The sequence below is a fragment of the Camelina sativa genome, chromosome 8 (assembly GCF_000633955.1).
Source record: "Camelina sativa cultivar DH55 chromosome 8, Cs, whole genome shotgun sequence".
NCBI classification, from domain to species: Eukaryota; Viridiplantae; Streptophyta; class Magnoliopsida; order Brassicales; family Brassicaceae; genus Camelina; species Camelina sativa.
In genome coordinates, this window is record NC_025692.1 from 26,534,149 (window position 1) to 26,555,625 (window position 21,477).

The following is a 21,477-nucleotide window of genomic DNA, read 5'->3' on the forward strand; positions in this document are numbered from 1 at the left end:
AAAAAAAAAAAAAAAAAACAACTTATTGTAACTAATTAATTAATTAAGCTTTGTGCTTACTTGGAGTGTGTGTGAGAGAGAGAGGGGATCGTAACTCCAAAACTAATACGAGTGACATGGAAGCTAAAGCAAATCCAGCAAATGGAGTCAATCTAATAAAAGAGCTTCAAGTCTTAAACTTACATTGTACCAACAACAGCAAATCTGAGCATTTTATAATTAATCTGGATCGGAAACTTGATTTAGAAAGAAAAAAAGAAGCAAAAAAAAACCCTCGCTCACAAATTTAAAAGTTCATGAAACACACAAAAATCCCAATATGAGTAACTCAAGACTCAAATCTAAAACATAGCAAATCGACTTGAATCTGATTTGATTTTGTCGGGAAATAATACTAATATGAAAGAGAGGTGATTAGATTTACCTATGATGGTCATAGCCTCATAGGATTAAGCTCAGAAGATTTAGAGATTCATAAGAAATAGGAATCGAAGGTAGAAATGAAAAGAATGAAGGAAAAGGAAAAGGTATCAAGGAAGAGATCCATTGGCTGACAGGTAAAATAAGAAATTGTTTTCTCAGGCGAAACTGAAGGCGGAGACGGCAAGGGTGATGTTTTTGTCGTTTCATTTTTTTCTTTTCTTTTTGTTTTTGTTTTTTTTCCCTTTTAATAAACTTCAACCAATACAAAGAATGAGATCCAATTAATTTTCAACATATGATCTATCTTAAAATATTAATAGACTTCTAAAATTATGACCCTTGGGTCGAATTATTATTTTTTTTTAATCAAAATTTAACTATTATAACTCTTCTCATTATTATAAAGTAAAATCAAATTTATAAAAAATCCCGCACGAAAGAATATATGTGAAATAGTTTAATAGTTTATAATATATATGAAATAATTTAATTTCTATGGGCTTTCGTGCAACCTTTTTGGGTTCGGATATTATCCCATGAGCTTCGGATAAACGGATTTAGGTAAATAGAACTTATTGCTTATTTTTTGATACATGAGTTCGGTTTGGTTCAAGTATTACCAGGTTTAGGCACCGTAAAAAAATATTTAATTAATTAAATTTAAATAAATTTAGCTAAATTTTGACTTATTTAAGAAATAATTTTAGATATTTTGACTATTTTTGATGTTTAGGTTTAAAACTAATTGAAAATTGAAATATTCAACATTATAACTAAAATTTTGGGTAATTGAATTATATTAATGCTAAATATTATAAATAGTTTTTAATATATTTATATATTCGGGTTTTGATGGATACCCGAATGGATACCGGGTATTATCCAATCCTGACCCTAACCCGAACCCACGGGTATTAGAAAATAGAAACCAATAGAGTTTTGTAGGTAAATCCGTACCCAAACCAAATCCAGTTTTTGGGTCGGATTTTGGGTTGGGCATTCGGATACGGTTTTTATGCCCATGCCTATTCTATATTATACAATCTTAAAGTAATTTGTATATTATAATTTTTTTATTGAAACGTTTGTTATCCATAGGTTTTGCAAAATCAAACAAGATGAATGGAACACATTTCTCTTATGGGTTTCGTGGGATGAGTTTTCTATAGTTAAAAAATAGCAAAATCATTACAAGGCAAGCCTAACGAGATAGATTTGTCCAGCTACAAAATTTAGGTCATTTGATTTGACAAATTTTAATTAATATTACTATCGGTTTGATAGTTCACGGGAGGATACGAGACAAGTTTTTTTTGTTAGTTACGATCTGGGACGAGTCTTCGGTTAGTTCCAGTTTGGGATGAAACGGTTTGATAGTCCACAGAAAGGGAAGAGACGTGTTTAAACTTTAAACATATCACCTTTCTCCTACTATTTTTTAATATGCCACTAATAATAATAAAAATAATTAATTCATTTTTTTCTCTATATCGAAGTAAAAACAAATCAACGAATTTGAACTATGAATGTTAATAATATTTATATAAAATATGCTTACAACATAATCTAACACGTACATAACATATTGCAAACTTGATCGTAAACTTAGTTTTTGAAATCAACCTTGCACATACGTACGGATCCGAACCTAGTCTATACTATTAATCGGGGAGTACAAAAGAAAAAAAAAAAAAAGAAAAAAAACTATACAAAAATTCCATATATTACCCCTACGAAATAAACTAAAGAAGAACAAGGAAAAAAATAAAAAAAGGGCAAATGAGTAATCTAAATTCAAAAAAGGACGCGGACCCTCTTTGTTTGCATATTACTCTATTCGGATCTTAGTTATGTTAGTTGTGTATCCAAACAGTCACTTGCTGTCAAACCTGAAAATGCAATAGAATTCAAACAACATCATAAAAAAAAATATTCTCATTTCAATCAATGGCAACAGCCCATACTCAATAGTTACCATTTTTCTCGTAATCAAATAGGTAAGATTGCAACAACTTTAATGCGGAAATCCCTAATCATCTGCTTCCGTATCATATCAATCAGCAAAATGGAATCAAAAACTTAACTGACTATATTTTCAGTTAATGTCAAATATTCTTATTTCTATCAATCGCAACAATCTAAACCACACAATACTCCATTTTACAGCTAACCATTAATAATATCAATCATCTCAAACGGAAACGGAAACAGTTTGGATCCAATCCCTAATATTACTATGATATATCATATCAAACCCAAAATCAAATCAAAAAAAAAAAAAATCTTAAATTGATTTCACACAAAAACCGAGAATTGATATCTTCGATTACTATAAAAACCATAGAATACAACGTACATAAAAAAAACACATCAAACAAACAGAATAGAAAGTAACCTTAGAATAAGTCATGGCAGCCACCGATGGTTTTACACACATGTTTCCGAGTTCAAGTCCTTCAAAACAACATGGAAGATAAGAGTCAAGATCATGCATACATGGAAGCAATATACCATATACACTGGAGAGACAATAGAGATGATATTGGCTGATTCTACAGTAAGTTTCTCTCATTTTTCTTATAACTTTAAAAATATTACCTTCAAACAATAGAACTTACAAGTTTTAACAACATAGGCACACACAGATGAAGATAATGATTGTTTTTATCTTGTCTTTCATGTAGAAATTCCAGAGTTTACAAGATTAGACTAATGTAAGTTTATCTTAACCTGCCTTATGATTATTTTAATGGAGTTCAAATTAATATGTCCGGTTATATTACGTCAATGTTTTGATTTGCCAGGCACTCACAGATGAAGATACTGTCGAGATCAACAAAAATTCTTACTCTTAAAGGTGATTCAGAAATATATAGATCTATTCATTCAACTTATCATGTTTGCATAATGAAACAATTCTTTTATAAATAAACTTTGCTTTTAAAAAAATTTCATTAACTAAATTCAAACTACTCATCAATTTTTCTGAAAATTCTTAAAACTAATAAATCATTTCAATAGGAAACATATATTTTTGGTACCTTTTGACCTTGGTAATTTTAGGATCATATGGAGAGCATCTTGCCATATCCTTCTTTAAGATGTTTCCAAAAATATTATCCTGCAGTTCCTGAGATACTAAATAAATACAAAGTTACGATTAAGACATAAGATTTTCATAGGCCCTTAAATTGAATGATAGAAATGTTTTTCTTTCATTTTGCAGGTACGTAATGTTGTAAAATTGAAGAAAACGATCACCTTATGTTTTTTTTTTTGTAGGGAGGACGACTTCGAAGACATTGAAGATGATTAGCTCATAGTACCCAGAGAGTGAGGTCTCAGAAGCCTCATATCATATTCTGCATTACCGAGAGCTCAACAGCTCCAACAAAATGGAACAATAAATTAGTAATTGTTGATCCCTGAACCGAACTAGATGCTAATGATAAATTCAAAATAGCAATGCAGCTACGAAATCAACAAGTGGACAAACAGCAACAATAATTAATGAAACAAAATTCAGTTTTGCATGAACTTTAGAATCGTCAAAAAGAAGGACCACCAGACTCGCTAAAAACCAAAGCACATCTTCTAAGGAAAATTCATGTTACAATTTAAATTACTTGAGTGATCTATACTTGCTTGGGGTTATCTCACGAAACTTAATGAAAAAGAAGACGAAAACGATATCTCTTACCCATGAAATAATCGAAGATGAAACGGGTAAATAGGATTCACCAAAATTCTCACCTACTTCACTAATTGCTCGATTATATATAATCACATCGACACAATGAATCTGAAGAGACTCTTGATTTGGGGCTTGGGTAGAGTGAAATCGTCACCAGAAAGTACTATCACCGGATGTACTGGTGGTGAAGAGCTCGAAAATCAGCAGGTCTTGCAGTCCTTTGTTGTTGCCCAATTGATTCAGAAAGCGGAGGTGTAAAAGAAATTTAGGTCAAAAGAGTTTTGTTAGTCGCACTTTCCTTTTCAGATTTGTTTATTATTTGTCGAGATTTTTTTTTTTGGGCAAAAGATTTTTCTTTTTCTTATTACTTTAGAATAGTTTGTTTTTTTTTATAATAAAAATACTATTATATAAAGATTACATTGTTTCTTATATATTAGTATGCTTTACGTTTTGTACCATGCCACCTTTTTTCTTGATTCACAGTTTCACACGAATATGCTAAAAAAAATAAATTTCAAAAAACATTAACTAGATTTACGCATAAAATAATTACTATAATTGTGATAATTTTTAAAATATTATTTATGGATAAATACCAAAATTGAAGTTTATATTTTAAAACACCATTATATAGTATAGATTTTTCAAAACCAAACTAATAGAAATGAATAAATAATTAATATAATTTTAAAAAAGGAAAATCTTAAAAATAATACTAAAATAAGTTTTTTTCCAAACTTAGCCCAACATCTCTAAAATTTCAAAAATAGCATTAATTAATCATTCAAAATTAAATCTTAAATTCAAAATACTAAATCTTACCCCTCAAAACTATACCCTAAATGTGAAATTGAGAACTCAAACCTAAAAAAAAAATTATATAAATTAATTTTAAATATTATAATGTGTTAAATAGTGTTATTTTTGGAAAAATTTGGAATGTGTGCTATAATTGTCCACAAAACTTGTTTTAATGCTATTTTAGGTTATTTCTCTTTAAAAAAACTAAATAGTTTAATAAATCTCAATAAATTGGTAATAATTTTTTAAAAATAAAGTCTTAGAATATGTTACAATTGAAATACATTAACTTTGCAATATATAACATGTTTTCCAATTTATCTAAGATAAAATTGGAAAATTTTAAAAATAAAAACAACAAACTATGTTTTCTAATAGTTGTAATTTTAAAACAATATATGATCCAATATAAATGAATTATACATAAAATAAAGAAGTCAACCAATGAATTTTATAATGTTTTTATATCATATGATATATAATATTGATTATATTTGTGTTTGTCCGAAACAGAACTTCCGGAATTTCTATTTCATCCCATTTCTAACCAAAAATACAAAATTTGTCTCATACCAGGAATGCAACGAAACATAAATTACACCTATCCCTAAATATGTATATTTCTCTCTAACGGGATTTCATCATTTTTAACGGTTTTACATGCATATATCACAAGTTCAATCTAACCGACCATTAATTTGGTTTATTTTGATCTCAGTGTGACCTTTGGATCATTCTGATTTTTAAATCATCTGTAAAACCACTATTCAAACATTAAAAACCAGATTGAAACAAAACTCAAAATCAAACAAAGTACCAATATTTCTAAAACCGGACCAGAAGGTGAACCAGAAGTCTTTTGAGTCACTGAATCAACCGGTCGGACCGGTTGAACCACAGATCAATTAGTTTTTCATTTCGTTTATATTTTATGAATATAATATACACTTTTCTATAAATATATGAACAAAACCCACATTATTAAATACTAAACAATTAAAATTAAACTTTTAAATGAGTACATAAAATAACTAAGTGATTCTTTTATAAATAACAACATTTATTTTTAATTCGGTTTGAGTTTGAAGTGTGATAATAATAATTTTTTAAAATTTTAGAACGGTCCACCGATTTTATCCGCCAGTTTATGGTTTTAAGCGGGTTTTCTGGTTTTTTATGGGTTTTTATTTTTCCGGTTTTTAAAGGTAAACCAAACTGCAATGTCCACCGGTTTGTGGTTGGACCGGTCTGACTGGCCGATTAGGTACAGGTTTAAAAACATTGCTAAATACCCAACTAATATGAGTTCGGATACTATATTAATTTAATCTGTTTACAAGCGTATCTCCGTACGTACGTCTTAACTAATGGGTCGAACTACTTATAATTCTTTTTATATATAGACTGATTTGTACATAGAATAATTTTAAATATATCGGATTTTAAAAATGTTTACAAACTAATACAAATTAACAGATTCAGCAATTTCAAACTATATGCAAACATACTTTATATAAAAAAATAATCCAACACACATAATAAGTTGCAAATTTTATAGCAAAATTAGTTTAAAAAATCAAATCGATCCCTATGACTCTACTGTGATACCATATGCCTATTATACGAAACCTGATTCTGGGCCTATACAACTTTCACATGAAAACAAAACAAAATTGTTGAATGCCCAATTTTGAGTTTTGGTTACGTAGTGTAGACTGTGTAGTAGTGTACAATCAATTTTAAAATACTGGCATAGCATAATGCACAGAACTCTAAACATAGTTAGATTACATAAATTTGGATAACTTCTCAAATTGTATTGGTTAGGATGATAATATGGAAAACGGTATTCAATTTTATTTCGGGCTACTTAAATAATAACTTAGAAATAGGTCAAAAAAAAAAATAATAACTTAGAAACTAATGAATAATATGGAAAACGGTATTCAATTTTTCGTTTTTTTTGTTCTTCAAACTAAATCCCCTCTTATTCATTCAGGTACATCTGCCAATAACAAAATATGGAACAAAATATCGTTTGAGGGTCCATAAAAAAAACTAATTTGTGTAGACACCGCTTCTCACACTCGTAACAAATAGGTCGGAACATGTGCTGATTGTTGGATAGAACATGTATCAGACGACACTGGTCGTTAATATTCCACGTTGAGCCAGGCTTCATGTATAAGTCCCTCCCAAGCATACATTCAACGTGTAGTGTGACACAACAATACTCATCACACGTGTAAAACCGCTCCTTATGATTTATTGCCAGCTCGCAGACTTCACACCAAGACATCATCATGGTACTTGTCTGAGTTGTCTCCTCCCCATAAGAAAGAGTAAGCATATGTTTATCATACTTATACCTCAACTTTTGAGGCAAAGTAGCACATTTGAAACACAAAACAAAGTCACACTCAATGCAATTGAATGTTTCATCAGTGGAAGTGGAAGAAGGTCTTGACTTTGTCTCTTTGCAAACCGAACAAATTCTTCGCTCTCCCGGTTTAGATGTTAAGAATAAAGGATACATATGACTTTCATGGTCTAATGGCTCAGAAAGTGTGGCGCACTGCACGTGTAGATGGAAAGAACATCCTTCTTCACCGCATTCATAGAAGAAACCAGTTTTGCCCTCCCAAAGACAACCTGAACATTTATTTTCTCTATTTCCCATAACACCTTCATATCTTTCCACTAGAGTGAGTAGATGTGGATGTATCGGGTTATGTAATCTGCGAGAAAGATTTGCACATGCTTCGTGTAGAATAAACTCACATTGCGTACATGAGTAGAAGTTACCAAAATAGATTGGCATGACACATGCTTGACATAGCTTATCCTCATCGTACTCTCTATCCGTGTTCTCATCAAGTCTCAAATGATGATGCTGATGGCTGAAATGTTGTATGACTCCATCACTTATCGTCACAAATGGTTCAAGTTATTCTTCAATTTCTTCAGGCACTCCCTCAAGCTCTATGCCATCCCACACATTGCTCTGTGGCACATTTCGAATGAGCAGCATAAGAACAACCATCCTTGACGCAAGAATACCCCCCGTAATCATTATCGATCTTTTTGCGACAAACACCACAAGACCAATCTCCTTGGTCAAAAGAATAGGTGAAAGAGATACGATGAGGATGGCGAGATATCCTAATGAGATGTGGTAAGTTGAGACAGCTTTGATGGACCACAAAGTCACAAGGAGGACATATATAGAAAGGACAGCTTGATGAATGTGTCAATGCACAGAGGTTGCAAGGAAAAGGAGCCTGACTTGGGAACAGAGAAAGTGCATGCTTGTGCCACTTGGGATGGTCCATAGGGAAGACACGTGGTTTTTGCACACAAGCAAAACGAATAGCAAAATCACAGGCGGAGCAGTAATAAAATATCTGCTCGAGAAACTCATCACAGCAATAGCATGTCCTGGTCTCGTTATCCTTCAAGTCCAAGGAGAGAAGCGGAAGAAATCTCCTGGTTTCCCTATCCTCAAAGGAGACAAGCTGAAGAGAATGTTTAGGATGAAGAGAGTGTTTGATCTCAACAAGAGCCTTGTTGTATTCTTGATGGTTCTTGCCATTGCAACCCTCACAGAGAAAATGGGAAGCGTGTACGCCGTCTCTAGTAAACTTGAAAATAACCCACTGTGAAGGGAGGCACGCCAGCTTGTTGTAATTGGTGGTCCTCTCAATCACACGAAACGTTCCTTGTTCCAATCTTAGTTGTACTTGAGGGCATAAAGAAAGAAGCTTATTCCAACCCGGATAGGTATAGAAGGCCCGAGAGACTATTTTAAGGATGAGTGATATAAGCTCCTGCTCCGGCTCCAACTTCAGTGTTTCATCAAGGAGTAACATAACATCCAAATCCTCCAGGGCATGGTCCAAATCTGAATCTGAATCGGAAGAGTTGATGGAGATGGAATGAGAATATAGTTGAAAAAGGGATGATATGAGATCCTTTAGCGGCTCAGGCAGGGAATCAAAATCCATAGAGTTGAAGAGTGAGATGGCCTGAGAGATGAGTGGCGTCAGCTCCGGCTCTTGCTTCTGCAGCGAATCCAAACTGAAATTGGGAGAGTTGAGCAGAGTGATAATTTTAATAATGGCTGATACGAGCCTTGACTTCATTTTGTCCGGCAATGTACTTTTCCAGTCATAGACGGTGAGAGACATTAGATTCTGTATGAGTGGTAATAGCTGCTTTGGATCCGGTTCCGGGTCCGATTCCAACTGCTTCTTCTTCTTCTTACGTAATGTGGAGCGGGCGAAAGAGATGATCTGACGAATGAGTGATGAAAGCTCTGAATCCTTCGTTGCTGCTTCTTCTTCTGAAAAACCCATAGATTTTAAACACGAGTACATTTGACCAAGGAGTGACGTCAGCTCTTCTGGCGGCTCCGACGAGTCCTCCACGGAACCGATGAGAGGGATCGATCGAGTCACAAGCGATACCAATTGCGACTCCGGTTCTGCTGAATCCGGTATAGAGTTGCCGACTGAGATTGTTTGCTTAATGAGCGATATGAGCTGCTTCGACTCCGGTTCCGGTTCCGGTTCTGCTGAATCCAAATCCATTGACTTCACCAGAGAGATTATTTGAATCATGAGTGATATGAACTTCCATTTCTTCTCCCATTCTTCATCCCCGCTTAACACGGATTTCATTTGACGAATGGCAGTTAATAGCTGCAATTCCGAATCCATGGACGATTCCGAGAGATGGAGAGAGTGGTAATGGTATTGAGATATACGTACGTATATTGTTTGTTCGATCGAGTCTTGTTGATGATGAGTAAAGAACTTAGAAGACCCTCGAACGGACACTTTTGCATGTCGATCTCTGTTAGTGATTGATTAATAAAAAGAATCTTTGATTATGCGGTAAAAAGAAAGAAACAGCTCAACCAAGGCTTAAATATTGAATAAAGACCAAATCAGAGATTAAGTGCGTTTTGTCTTAATTGGTCTTATATTTTTGAGATAATTAAAATCAAACAGCACCATGTCATCTTAAATTCTACAAGCTGTCCGAGCGTTAAGCAAAGTCAACGAAGGATTTAAATAAGATTAGAAACCTGAACAGTTATATACGAGTTATTTAGGTGTCGGCCTATATATGCAATCGAACCGGTTCGAATCAAATGCAATCGAACCGGTTGGGTAACCATAATTAATTACCCGGAATCCTCGATTAAATAAAATTAAACGGGGAATGGCCTCGATCGTCGGAACTCGAACAAGATTCCTATTTCGGCGAAGTTCCACAAACCCTCGTAGCCGCTCCGCTCCGTTCGCATTCATCATCGGCAATATATTAGGAATCCTCCTCTTCTTCATATTCCTCTGTTCACTGCGGTTCGTATGTTCAAAATAACTCAAACCACTCCTAAGAAGTGGTCTATCAGCCATAGATCCAACAATTGGACTGATATATCCACTTTTGTTTACACTTTTCATATTAAAAAAAATAAAAAAGCACTTGACGCAAATGATTAGTATGTTCAAAATATATCAGTCCAATTTTAAATTATGAGCCATTTATCAAAACGTGGCTCTGCGTACTAGATGCTCTGAGTTCATACAAAAAGCTCGACGATCCACACTTGGCCACTTTTGTGTGTGTAAAAATTGGTATGTGGTAGAAAAAGAATTCAAGAGCCACTAGATTTTTTCCTTATCCTTCGTCTGACAGAGTAAGCTGTTATAAATTCATTCATTCATACATACACTTGCTTGTTCAATGACAATGAGTGAATTCACAACAGTGTCTTCACGCGTTTACTTGGCGTTTGTGCTGATGTGACCACTCTATGATTAATAACTACTGTCAGTTTTTTATTGGGTGAGTTCACATTTATGGAAAGGATAAGGAAAATCTTGTTCTTGTAGACTTGATTGATTGACGTCATGTGACGTGACGTCATGTAATAGAGCTTTAAGTTTACTCTTCTATAAATCAACCACGTTTTCGACTTCAGTCTTTCGAACTCTCACTTGAGTAAACAACGATTTACAGAAACACAAAAGACAATGCAGCAGATTCATAAACTCTGTTTTCTTGCTCTGCTAATCTTAGCTCACACCACTTCCGCCGTCAACCTCAGCCTCAAAACCTCAGAGTTGGTCTTCCTTGGAGACGCTGAGCTTGGTCCTGCTTCTGATGGCGTCAGCCGCTCCGGAGCTCTCTCCATGACCCGAGACGGAAACCCATTCTCTCACGGCCAAAGTCTTTGGTCCACTCCTGTCCCTTTCAAGCCTTCTTCAAACTCTTCTTCTCCTCCTTATCCATTTGAAACTTCTTTCACTTTCTCCATTACTACTCGCGTCAAACCCGCCCCTGGTCACGGCCTCGCTTTCGTTGTCGTCCCCTCCATTGAGAGTAGCGGTCCTGGACCCGCTGGATTCCTCGGGATCTTCAACAAAACCAACAATGGCAACCCCAATAACCACATCTTTGCTGTCGAGTTCGACGTTTTTCAGGACAAGAGTTTTGGAGACATTAATGATAACCATGTCGGGATAAATATCAACTCTGTTAGTTCCATTGTTGCTGCTAAAGCTGGTTATTGGGTTCAGACAAGAATTGGGAAAAGTCTACTCTATTCGTTTAAGGAGGTCAAGCTGAGCAATGGAGAGAGGTACAAGGCTTGGATTGAGTACAGAAACTCCGATGTTACGGTCACACTCGCGCCAGAAAACGTCAAGAAACCTAAGAAGCCTTTGATCGTTGCCCATTTAGATCTCTCGAAGGTTTTTCTTGAAAAAATGTACCCTGGGTTTTCCGGTTCCATGGGCCGTGGCGTTGAGCATCACGACATTTGGAGCTGGACCTTCCAGAACAGTGCCAAGAGAACCTAAACCAGTTCTGTTCGATTATGCTTTTTTCTCTTGTATCAGAAACTGGCAACCGGAATGAATAAGAAAAAAGCATTGTATTTGACAATAATATACTATGCGTTCTGTTGTGCATTTGTTGATTTTAAGATTCCAAATAGAAAACCAAACACAGAGACTCTTTCCTAGAATCAAAAATTGAAGAAAAGCAGAGTAGTTTACATAGAGTAGAATTTCAATGGATACATCTCATAGCAGACACATCAATGTTTGACTAAACAGTGTGATAAAAAATTAAAACTTCATGTCGATCTGTGGTGGGAACAGTCTGCCACGGTGGTTAAATATCATGAACTCAGAGTTATCCGGTAAAGAAACCGCCCTGTAAAAGTTTGAAATAATCAGTTAACAGAAGATATACCAACTCAAAACCAATTCAAGAACCATAATGTATAAGAAGGTAGGTGAGAGGCTGTAACATGTAGAAGGAACCATAGGGTGAATAAAAAGCCAATGAAACAAATCTAAATTGATTAAACGAGTTAGGGGTAGAACTGCTTCAAGTTCTTGTAACCCATAACCGTAACTGGACCAATTTGAATGTCCAGCATTTAGACAACCTTAGCTACACAAAGTACATGTAAAGAAACATCAATGTTGAAAAGCTAGAACATCTCTAGAGGACGAGCTTCTTATCCATAAACATGGGTCACTGGTCATTCTCAATCAGTGGGGAAAATATTAACTATCAAATTTCAAATTTCAGATCGATAAACACTGATATACAACAGAGAGCTAAAGAGACATCAAAGCTATACCCTCAATATCTCTAGAACAAAAGTTCCTTAAAATGATCATGAACAAACAAATCCACAAACCTTACACAAACATATTCATTAGACATTGCAAACTCCCATGATTAAAATCAATAACTGGACCAAATCGAACAAAAAGATATTTCTATAAGAACCGTGACTCTATTCCAAACTCAAACAAAGTACGAACAGAGAAAAAAATCCATCCTTTAACTAAGGCATCAATGTTGGAATCTAGGAACATCTCTAAAACAGAACATCCTAAAACAATAGCAAAAACACTCACTAGATAACATGATTTCAGATAGAATAACACTGATGCAACACAAAGAGTTCAAGAGAAACATGATCACAAACCTGTTTTCATCAGAATCCGGATGGATCGAGAGAAATTTCCCAGGGAAAGTCAAAGCAGCCCACATACAGAGAGCTAGTCCAATGATCAGCTCCACAATAACCTTAACAAATACAATCACAAGACATATATCAAAAGCATAATCACTGCAAACAAAGTTCCAAAATACAACTGAGGAAAAGAGAAACCTTTTTATATTATATAAAAAACTCACATTCATCGGTGGTCGAGAAAACTCTTCCTCCATGATCTTCAACAATCCTCTATCTGTAACAAACAAAGAAGAGAAACCCACTTCAAGATACTATCTCAAAAAAAGCAAAGTAGATCTGACTTAATTGGAACTGGATTTGTGAAGAGTTGACATACATTGGATTGTTGAATAAGCGGCATGGGAGAGAATCAGAACGCCGAACACTCCAACTACGAACCCTAAATTCATCTTTAGAAGTTCTCTTTTTCTTTTCTTCTCTTCTTCTCGAAGTTTGATTCCCGATCTGGATTTTTCTCGTCGAGTATTCTCCGCCGAGGATCGAATTAGAATAGAAGACGACGATCAGTGGAGTTAACAAGAAAACGACATGTAGTTTAATAATATCGCATATGTCAAACTGAAAACGGCGCAATGTCTACTACCGAAGAGATACCTCTAAAACGCCGCGTAGTTCAAAATTTAAGAATGTTCTAGACGTCACAGATATTTTTATGAACTCACGGTATATTCGAGATATTGCTAACAAAAAGATTTATAATAACCAAAACTCTTTTTATGAAATTAATATTTTTAATTGGACTGAGATTTTGATAACTCTTTTTTTTTGCAACATTAAGCTTTTTTTTTGATAGATTAAGAATGTTCTAGACATGAGGTTTTTTATATTTTTGATATTAAAAAACTAATGGCAGTATATTTTAGACCAAATAGAATAAATTGTAAGATATACAAATTTCTATATTGAAAAAACAGGAAAAAAAAAGACATGTAGCTTGCTTGATACCGCTACCTAATAAGAAACTTCTATTCGTTTCTTGTGTTTGTAATCACCTAGAACCCAAAAAAAAATGTAAACTGTTGTTATCTTCCTCACCTCTCTCTTTTACTTTTATTTTCAACTTTCCCCCATAACTTTTTTTTAATACAATTTAGGTACCCTTACCACACTATAAAATTAGTCAAAATAAAGATCGGATTATTTTTCTTCTAAATTTAGTTAATATTATCGTTTTAAAAGCTTGATAAATCATAATAATATAAATTAATTGATATGATTTGAAACAAATATGGGTGTTTTAATTATAATAACTAAATATAGGAAAGATTTGAGATAAAATTAAAAGATTAGGGGTAGTTTAGCGATTAGTAAAAGAATAAGAAAAAAAAATGGAAAATAAGTTCCGCTTCTTTTTCCAACAAGAAGGAAATCACAGAGGGCTATAAATCCCGAAAGCAGCTGCCCTTGAGATCTCTCATTATCATTCATCATCGTCTAATCGATCTCTCTAGTAACAAAGTTTGCAGCTTTCTTCTAAAAAAAACTCTCTTTGGTCTATTACCATGTCTAACAAACCCGAATCATCCGACTCGTAAGTACTCCTAGATCTTTCGATTCTTGTTTCCCGATCATAAAGTTTCGATTTTTTTTACTTGGGTTGCTTCGGTCTTAGGATTAGGGTTTTTTTTAGGTTTGATCTCATCTTTTAAGCTTGTTTTGTTTCAGGAAACCTAAGAAGGAGGATTTCAGTACTAAGATTCTCGAGAGGAAGAAGTCTCCCAACCGACTTGTTGTTGATGAAGCTATTAATGATGACAACTCTGTCGTCTCTCTCCATCCTGCCACCATGGAAAAGCTCCAGCTTTTCCGAGGCGATACAATTCTCGTCAAGGTTAGGTTTTTTTTTTTACTCGAAACTCTTTTATTGAGTACTAAGTTGTGTTATGCTTGGGTTTTGTTGTTGCTCCTGTGTCCCCTCTTGAGACTACTTGTAAAGTGTTGAATGTCGGTTTATCGAATTAGGGTTACAACTTTTCACTTTTTCTGTTTGAAGAATTAGTTTTTTTATTTGATCTCTGTGGTTTCTTATTTGATTGGGTTTTGGCTTTTGCAGGGTAAGAAGAGGAAGGACACTGTGTGCATTGCCCTTGCTGATGAAACATGTGAGGAACCCAAGATCAGAATGAATAAGGTTGTAAGGTCTAACTTGAGGGTTAGGCTGGGAGATGTTATTTCTGTTCACCAATGCCCTGATGTCAAGTATGGAAACCGTGTCCACATATTGCCCGTTGATGATACTGTTGAAGGTGTTACTGGAAACCTTTTTGATGCTTTCCTTAAACGTAAGTTTGCTTGAATCTTTGTTTCTCTTTCATATCATTGTTTAGCTTGTCTTTTGTATTTCGTGTTTGCTGAACTTTAATTGATTTTTTCAACAGCTTACTTCCTGGAGGCTTACCGCCCAGTGAGGAAGGGAGATCTTTTCCTAGTAAGAGGAGGAATGAGGAGTGTGGAGTTCAAAGTGATCGAGACTGATCCTGGTGAGTTCTGTGTGGTGGCTCCAGATACAGAGATCTTCTGTGAGGGTGAACCTGTTAAGAGGGAAGACGAAGAAAGGCTTGATGAGGTTGGTTATGACGATGTTGGTGGTGTCAGGAAACAGATGGCTCAGATTAGGGAATTGGTTGAACTTCCCTTGAGGCATCCACAACTCTTTAAATCAATTGGTGTGAAGCCACCAAAGGGTATTCTGCTATACGGACCTCCTGGATCCGGGAAGACTCTTATCGCTCGTGCTGTGGCTAATGAAACCGGAGCGTTCTTCTTCTGTATCAATGGACCGGAAATCATGTCGAAACTGGCTGGTGAGAGTGAGAGCAACCTCAGAAAAGCATTTGAGGAGGCTGAGAAGAATGCCCCTTCTATCATATTCATTGATGAGATTGACTCTATCGCACCAAAAAGAGACAAGACGAATGGAGAGGTTGAGAGGAGGATTGTCTCTCAGCTCCTTACGCTTATGGATGGTCTGAAATCTCGTGCTCATGTTATTGTTATGGGAGCAACAAATCGCCCCAACAGTATTGATCCAGCTTTGAGAAGGTTTGGAAGATTCGACAGGGAGATTGATATCGGTGTTCCCGATGAAATTGGACGTCTTGAAGTTCTTAGGATCCACACGAAGAACATGAAGCTAGCTGAAGATGTAAGTATTCTATAAGTTAAGCATCTCTGCAAGTTCTGTTGATATTTTTTCTGGTTGCTGTTTATTAAAGTTTTTTTCTTTTTTCTTTTAACAGGTGGATCTAGAAAGAATCTCCAAGGACACACATGGATATGTTGGAGCTGATCTTGCAGCTCTATGTACCGAAGCTGCCCTTCAATGTATCAGAGAGAAGATGGATGTGATTGACTTGGAAGATGACTCTATTGATGCCGAAATCCTCAATTCCATGGCGGTGTCTAATGAACACTTCCACACCGCTCTTGGAAACAGCAACCCATCCGCACTTCGCGAAACTGTAAGTGTTGATCCTTACTTGTAGATGTATCATAACCTGTTTCTTATCCGGTTTCGATTCTAATAATTTCATTTTATTTCACAGGTTGTTGAGGTTCCAAATGTCTCCTGGGAGGATATTGGAGGTCTTGAGAATGTTAAGAGAGAGCTTCAGGAGGTAAAAATTGGTTTTACATGCTTCGCTTGGATCCAAATTGTTTCCTTTTTATCAACTTATCTAATCAATTTTTGTTTCTGTGTTAATGCAGACTGTTCAATACCCTGTGGAGCATCCAGAGAAGTTCGAGAAGTTTGGAATGTCTCCATCAAAGGGAGTTCTTTTCTACGGTCCTCCTGGATGTGGGAAAACCCTTTTAGCCAAAGCTATAGCAAACGAGTGCCAAGCAAACTTCATCAGTGTCAAGGGACCGGAGCTTCTCACTATGTGGTTTGGAGAAAGTGAAGCCAACGTCCGTGAAATATTTGACAAGGCTCGTCAATCTGCTCCTTGTGTTCTGTTTTTCGATGAACTCGACTCCATTGCTACTCAGAGAGGAAACAGTGTGGGTGATGCAGGCGGTGCAGCTGATAGAGTGTTGAATCAGCTTCTGACAGAAATGGATGGAATGAACGCAAAGAAGACGGTATTCATTATTGGAGCAACTAACAGACCTGATATCATTGATCCAGCTCTTCTTCGACCTGGAAGACTCGACCAACTTATCTACATTCCTCTACCTGATGAAGATTCACGTCTCAATATCTTCAAGGCCTGCTTGAGAAAATCTCCTGTTGCTAAAGATGTAGATGTGACTGCACTCGCTAAGTACACCCAGGGATTCAGTGGTGCTGATATCACTGAGATCTGCCAGAGAGCTTGCAAGTACGCCATCAGAGAAAACATCGAAAAGGTCAGACATTTGTTTATTATTATTAGCTCCTGAAGCGTGATTAAGTAACCGTTAATGCCTATTCGTTTTAACCCTGACCAATTTTTGTTTTTTTTGTTCCTCAGGATATTGAGAAAGAGCGTAAAAGGAGCGCGAATCCAGAAGCAATGGAGGAAGATATGGTTGATGATGAAGTATCAGAGATTAGAGCGGCTCATTTCGAAGAGTCGATGAAATATGCAAGGAGAAGTGTGAGTGATGCTGATATTCGCAAGTACCAAGCTTTTGCTCAGACGCTGCAGCAGTCGAGAGGGTTTGGATCTGAGTTCAGGTTTGACCAAACCGCTACCGGACGCACTACTGGTACTGCAGCCGCTGATCCCTTTGCCACTTCTGCCGCTGCAGCTGATGACGACGATCTCTACAATTAGATTATTTCTCACAGTAGTCGTTTTTTTAATTTTCTTTTAACTTAAAAGTTGTGATCTTTTGAATGATGTCGAGAGGGATACAGTTAACTCCTCCGCTTTTGTCATCAAAAGCTCACTTCAGCAAATTATTTCGATGTTTACTTTTTTAACAATGCTCGTAATCAATTTTCTTAAGGTTAATTTCCTTTATATTAAAGAGAAGAATTAATCGTTGGAACTGTTTGAATTTGGAATGTTAACTGAACAATGAAATGATCAAAGTGTTGTGTATTTTTTATTTAGTTTGTTAATTCTGTTTTGGGCAGATAAATTTTCTTTCTTTCAAAGAAGAAAATAATATTATTGTAAGACTTTGAAGCTATGAGCTCTGTTCATCCTCTCTCTCTACGAAGGGACTAATTTCAAAGAACATCCCTGTCTCAAGTCAATAAATATTAATATAACCCAGTTGCTGATGATGATCCAACGCCCTTGTCTAGTTTCCGAAACGCCACCATTTTCTCTTCCTCTGTAGCTCTGTTTCAGATGTATCTGAGCACCAAAAATATGAAGAAGAAGAACAAGAGAATTAAGATGAAGAGAAAAAAAGCAAAACATAGTCTGTGAAATAATAGGTTTCTTGAAGTTACCTCTGTTTAAGTAGATGGCGTTGTAGTGAACCTCTGCCCAGAAGCTCAAGAAGATTACTGTAGACAACAAGAGCAAAATAACAGATCACTGTAATAACCATCACGAGAGAGGTATAGTAGACAAGCAATTTTACAGTGAAAGGAAACTCTTTACCTCCTTTGGATTCTTGGGAGGTAGGAAGAATTTCGATGTAACATGTATCTTTGAATGATGTTAGGACTACTATTTTCACCCGATACTGCAATGTTAAAAAGTTTCACCAAAACTGATTAAATATGAACTGAGGAAAGTAAAGGAAGATCAGGCTCATCTCTGTTACAAGGTTAAGAATTTATACCGCATCTGCAGCTGCCTGTAATGTCACATGATCACCCCACTCGCCGCTCCTGTTTCAAATTTTAACACTACTAGGCTTTAACAACAAAAGGGGAAGCAAATTCGGTTATGGAGTTCAGTAGAAGAAGATATCTTTACCGAGACATCTTTTTTAGGTACTCAGAGAAGTCCATAGGAACATATCCTTGATAAGAATCTGGACGAGATTTGAGCTAAACCAGAAGATAAAAATTGCAAAAAAAAAACAAATGAGTTCATGCAACTTTGGAAGCTTGTAAAGATTCTCAAGAGCACAAAGATCATCAAACCTGTTTTACTATTTGTCGTCTAACATGTTTATGGCGATCTGCGGTTTTGTACAGTTGATCAGCTAAAGCACGGAACTGAAAAGAACAAACCGGCAGGGAGGATTCAAGATTCAAAATGATGAGTAAGAATCTATTTCTTCCAGAATTTTATGAAGAGGTTTACCTGGCAATTACCATCTCCTGGAACCTTAACCTCAGTGAAGTCAAACAGCTCTAACCTGAAACAATGGGAAAATAATTGAACCAAGAATGGTTTACGTATGATAGAAAACATAGAATGAGCAAAAATACATACCTATTCCGAAGTCTTTCATGATCTGAAACTGCTTCTTCTTCTGGAGGTATTTCTCCATTTATTTTGGGTATATACTGCATATAAATTATGATTGATTCTCAAACGAAAAGAACATATAAAACATCAACTTTAAACATAACAGACTCTCTAGAGTACTTACCGGAATGGGAACCATTTGATTCAGTCTCCTGCCAAATTCACCATCAGCATCACATTGATCTGATTCCCACGAGTACACATACTCATCCGTGTCACTCGGGCTTGAACACGAAAAGACATTTACCGAATCATCACTCCTCTCATCTTGATCATTATCATTTCCTATCCATTCTACAACACACAAAAAACACATCTCTGTAATCTAATCCCAAAAAACCATAACCACACACATGGAAAACATAAACAATTAGAAGAGCTAGTTCAATAAATAACCTGAAGAATAATCCACAGTAGACTGATCATTCCAAGCATATTCGTTGTTGTTATTACTATAGTTGTTAGTATAAACTTCTTGCTGATGCTGATGTTGTTGCTGATGCGAATAATCGTTACTTTCAGCGATTTCAAGCTGCAAAAGTTCGTCTTGGAGAGTTCTTGCAATGATCTCATCATTATCTACATCACTTCTACGACGATCTTCATAATCTCTGTAATACTCACCGCTCTGGTGGTGTTGATGATGAGCTACTTCATCGTCATCATGAATCATCTCAATACCATAAGGAGGATACGTGTACGGATGTGGACCAAGAAACCATTCCACAATACTTGTGTTCTCTTCATGTGACACCATCTTTCAAAACCTGAAAATGTTATCAAGAAATCAAAAAAATCTTATCCATAACAAATCAAAATCAAATAACCCTTTTCTTCAAAACAAAACAAGCAAAAAAAGACTTCTTAAATAACACTCCAAAAAATCAATTAATATACACAGAGTTTAGTTGCGTAACTCGTGGGAGACCTCTCTGGGACATTGACGGGAAAATTAAACAACAGAGACTTTTCAACAAAGAGGAAAATGTGACTTCTAAAGAACTAACACAAAACAATGTTGTTTTACTCCAAAATTCTCCCAATCATCTTCATTATTTCCTAAATTAGACACTGTTAACTGAAGTCATTATCACAATCAAAGCTAAGAAGAGTTTCGAATCGTGAGACAAACAAAGAGAACCAAACCAACTTGGAGATTTAGTAATGAACTCAAAGAAACGATTTTTTCACTATGAAGCCAGATCTGAGAAAACAATAATAATATGGGTTGAAAGAAGAAGAAGAAGAAGAAGAAGTTAGATCACAAGTTGGAAAAAAAAAACTCACCTTTTTCCACTTACTAAATCTCTGCAACTTGAAGACGGGATTGAATTTTTACTAAAAATAGACAATTTTTTTTTTTTTTTTTTAGAATTTCAGGAAGAAAGATTGAGAATTTAGGATGGAAATAAACATAATTTCAAATGGGTTTGTTTCTTTTTTCGCAACTTTCTTCTTCTGAAAAGACTCAATTTTTTTGGCGGATGAATGAAGAAGAAAAGAAAAAAAAAAAAAAGGATCGAGAATGATTCGAATAAAAATAAAGTTTTTGCCTTTTTTCGATTCTGAGAAAGAGAAAGAAACCCAGAAAAAAAACGATTAAAATTAAAAATAAAGGAAAATGAGAAAACGCGCAAAATGCCACTCAATATTTATATGCACTTCCTGATTTTGTAGCCGTTGGATCATTAATACGAACGGTCATGACTTCATCAGTTATATTTATTGTTTCTTTTTAATTCAATTCATTCTTTAATGTTTGTGAGAGCATTTTCCAAAGAGGTACTATTACTTAAAAGAATTAATCAACCTGATTAGCAAAATCCTTGATTTTTATTAATCAGGGGGCGTAGAATCTAGTTTCTGATTCTAAATTATTTTCTTATCATAAATAGAATTGAAGTGGAATCTATTAAAGATATCAAGTTTATTGTAGTTTTGAATATTTTATTGTCCTTTTGATTTCTACTAACAAGTTGTATAGATCAATAAAATTTATCTGTATATGGAAAATAATTCTTTGTTCAAATGAAAAAAAAAAAAAAAAGTAAAATCGAAAGTCCTTATCATTATTTCACACCAAACTAAAGTTTAGTTTTTGTTTGTGTGATTAGATTGAA

The 21,477-nt window shown here is 35.2% G+C and overlaps 4 protein-coding genes, 1 long non-coding RNA gene and 1 pseudogene across 7 annotated transcripts; 2 read left to right on the forward strand and 4 right to left on the reverse strand.

Annotated features, from left to right (window-relative positions):
* On the reverse strand, window positions 1,942-4,444 carry LOC104708799. 2 transcript variants are annotated; one of them, XR_754831.2, is made up of 4 exons: window positions 3,685-4,444; window positions 3,465-3,553; window positions 2,819-2,877; window positions 1,942-2,312 (listed from the first exon to the last, which is right to left on the reverse strand). It is a non-coding gene; the product is annotated as an uncharacterized LOC104708799 (long non-coding RNA). The 2 variants fall into 2 exon arrangements; XR_754830.2 differs by having other exon boundaries at window positions 3,465-3,561.
* On the reverse strand, window positions 6,896-9,802 carry LOC104708800 (annotated as a pseudogene).
* Window positions 10,904-11,904, forward strand: LOC104708802 (lectin-like protein). Its single transcript, XM_010425429.2, has one exon. It carries the CDS (start codon window positions 10,966-10,968, stop codon window positions 11,791-11,793), a length of 828 nt encoding a protein of 275 aa, XP_010423731.1. The 5' UTR covers window positions 10,904-10,965; the 3' UTR covers window positions 11,794-11,904.
* Window positions 11,928-13,504, reverse strand: LOC104708801 (membrane magnesium transporter). Its single transcript, XM_010425428.2, has 4 exons — window positions 13,309-13,504; window positions 13,154-13,206; window positions 12,942-13,042; window positions 11,928-12,151 (listed from the first exon to the last, which is right to left on the reverse strand). The coding sequence occupies exons 1-4, from the start codon at window positions 13,379-13,381 to the stop codon at window positions 12,064-12,066; spliced, it is 315 nt and encodes a 104-aa protein (XP_010423730.1). The 5' UTR covers window positions 13,382-13,504; the 3' UTR covers window positions 11,928-12,063.
* Window positions 14,363-17,932, forward strand: LOC104708803 (cell division control protein 48 homolog E-like). The gene is made up of 8 exons (XM_010425430.2): window positions 14,363-14,523; window positions 14,658-14,823; window positions 15,046-15,274; window positions 15,371-16,137; window positions 16,232-16,453; window positions 16,538-16,609; window positions 16,701-17,342; window positions 17,447-17,932. The coding sequence occupies exons 1-8, from the start codon at window positions 14,495-14,497 to the stop codon at window positions 17,750-17,752; spliced, it is 2,433 nt and encodes an 810-aa protein (XP_010423732.1). The 5' UTR covers window positions 14,363-14,494; the 3' UTR covers window positions 17,753-17,932.
* Window positions 18,005-20,842, reverse strand: LOC104708804. 2 transcript variants are annotated; one of them, XM_010425431.1, is made up of 11 exons: window positions 20,645-20,842; window positions 19,754-20,124; window positions 19,482-19,651; window positions 19,322-19,395; window positions 19,190-19,244; window positions 19,027-19,101; window positions 18,857-18,930; window positions 18,720-18,768; window positions 18,536-18,620; window positions 18,382-18,438; window positions 18,005-18,283 (listed from the first exon to the last, which is right to left on the reverse strand). In XM_010425431.1, exons 2-11 carry the CDS (start codon window positions 20,112-20,114, stop codon window positions 18,228-18,230), a joined length of 1,056 nt encoding a protein of 351 aa, XP_010423733.1. In that variant the 5' UTR covers window positions 20,115-20,124; window positions 20,645-20,842; the 3' UTR covers window positions 18,005-18,227. The 2 variants fall into 2 exon arrangements, with proteins under 2 accessions (XP_010423733.1, XP_019084552.1); XM_019229007.1 differs by lacking the exon at window positions 20,645-20,842 and having other exon boundaries at window positions 19,754-20,579.

Excerpts from the sequence above, each read along its gene's own strand:
- LOC104708802 (XM_010425429.2), top strand. The coding sequence starts at position 10,966 with ATGCAGCAGATTCATAAACTCTGTTTTCTTGCTCTGCTAATCTTAGCT.
- LOC104708804 (XM_010425431.1), bottom strand. The coding sequence starts at position 20,114 with ATGGTGTCACATGAAGAGAACACAAGTATTGTGGAATGGTTTCTTGGT. Across the intron at positions 19,245-19,321 it reads CATGAAAGACTTCGGAATAG|GTTAGAGCTGTTTGACTTCA; the intron begins GTATGTATTTTT and ends CCATTGTTTCAG. Across the intron at positions 18,621-18,719 it reads TACAGGCAGCTGCAGATGCG|TATCGGGTGAAAATAGTAGT; the intron begins GTATAAATTCTT and ends TTAACATTGCAG.
- LOC104708801 (XM_010425428.2), bottom strand. The coding sequence starts at position 13,381 with ATGAATTTAGGGTTCGTAGTTGGAGTGTTCGGCGTTCTGATTCTCTCC. Across the intron at positions 13,207-13,308 it reads CGCTTATTCAACAATCCAAT|ATAGAGGATTGTTGAAGATC; the intron begins GTATGTCAACTC and ends TGTTTGTTACAG. Across the intron at positions 12,152-12,941 it reads CCGGATTCTGATGAAAACAG|GGCGGTTTCTTTACCGGATA; the intron begins GTTTGTGATCAT and ends AAACTTTTACAG.
- LOC104708803 (XM_010425430.2), top strand. The coding sequence starts at position 14,495 with ATGTCTAACAAACCCGAATCATCCGACTC. Across the intron at positions 16,138-16,231 it reads ACATGAAGCTAGCTGAAGAT|GTGGATCTAGAAAGAATCTC; the intron begins GTAAGTATTCTA and ends TTCTTTTAACAG. Across the intron at positions 17,343-17,446 it reads TCAGAGAAAACATCGAAAAG|GATATTGAGAAAGAGCGTAA; the intron begins GTCAGACATTTG and ends TTTGTTCCTCAG.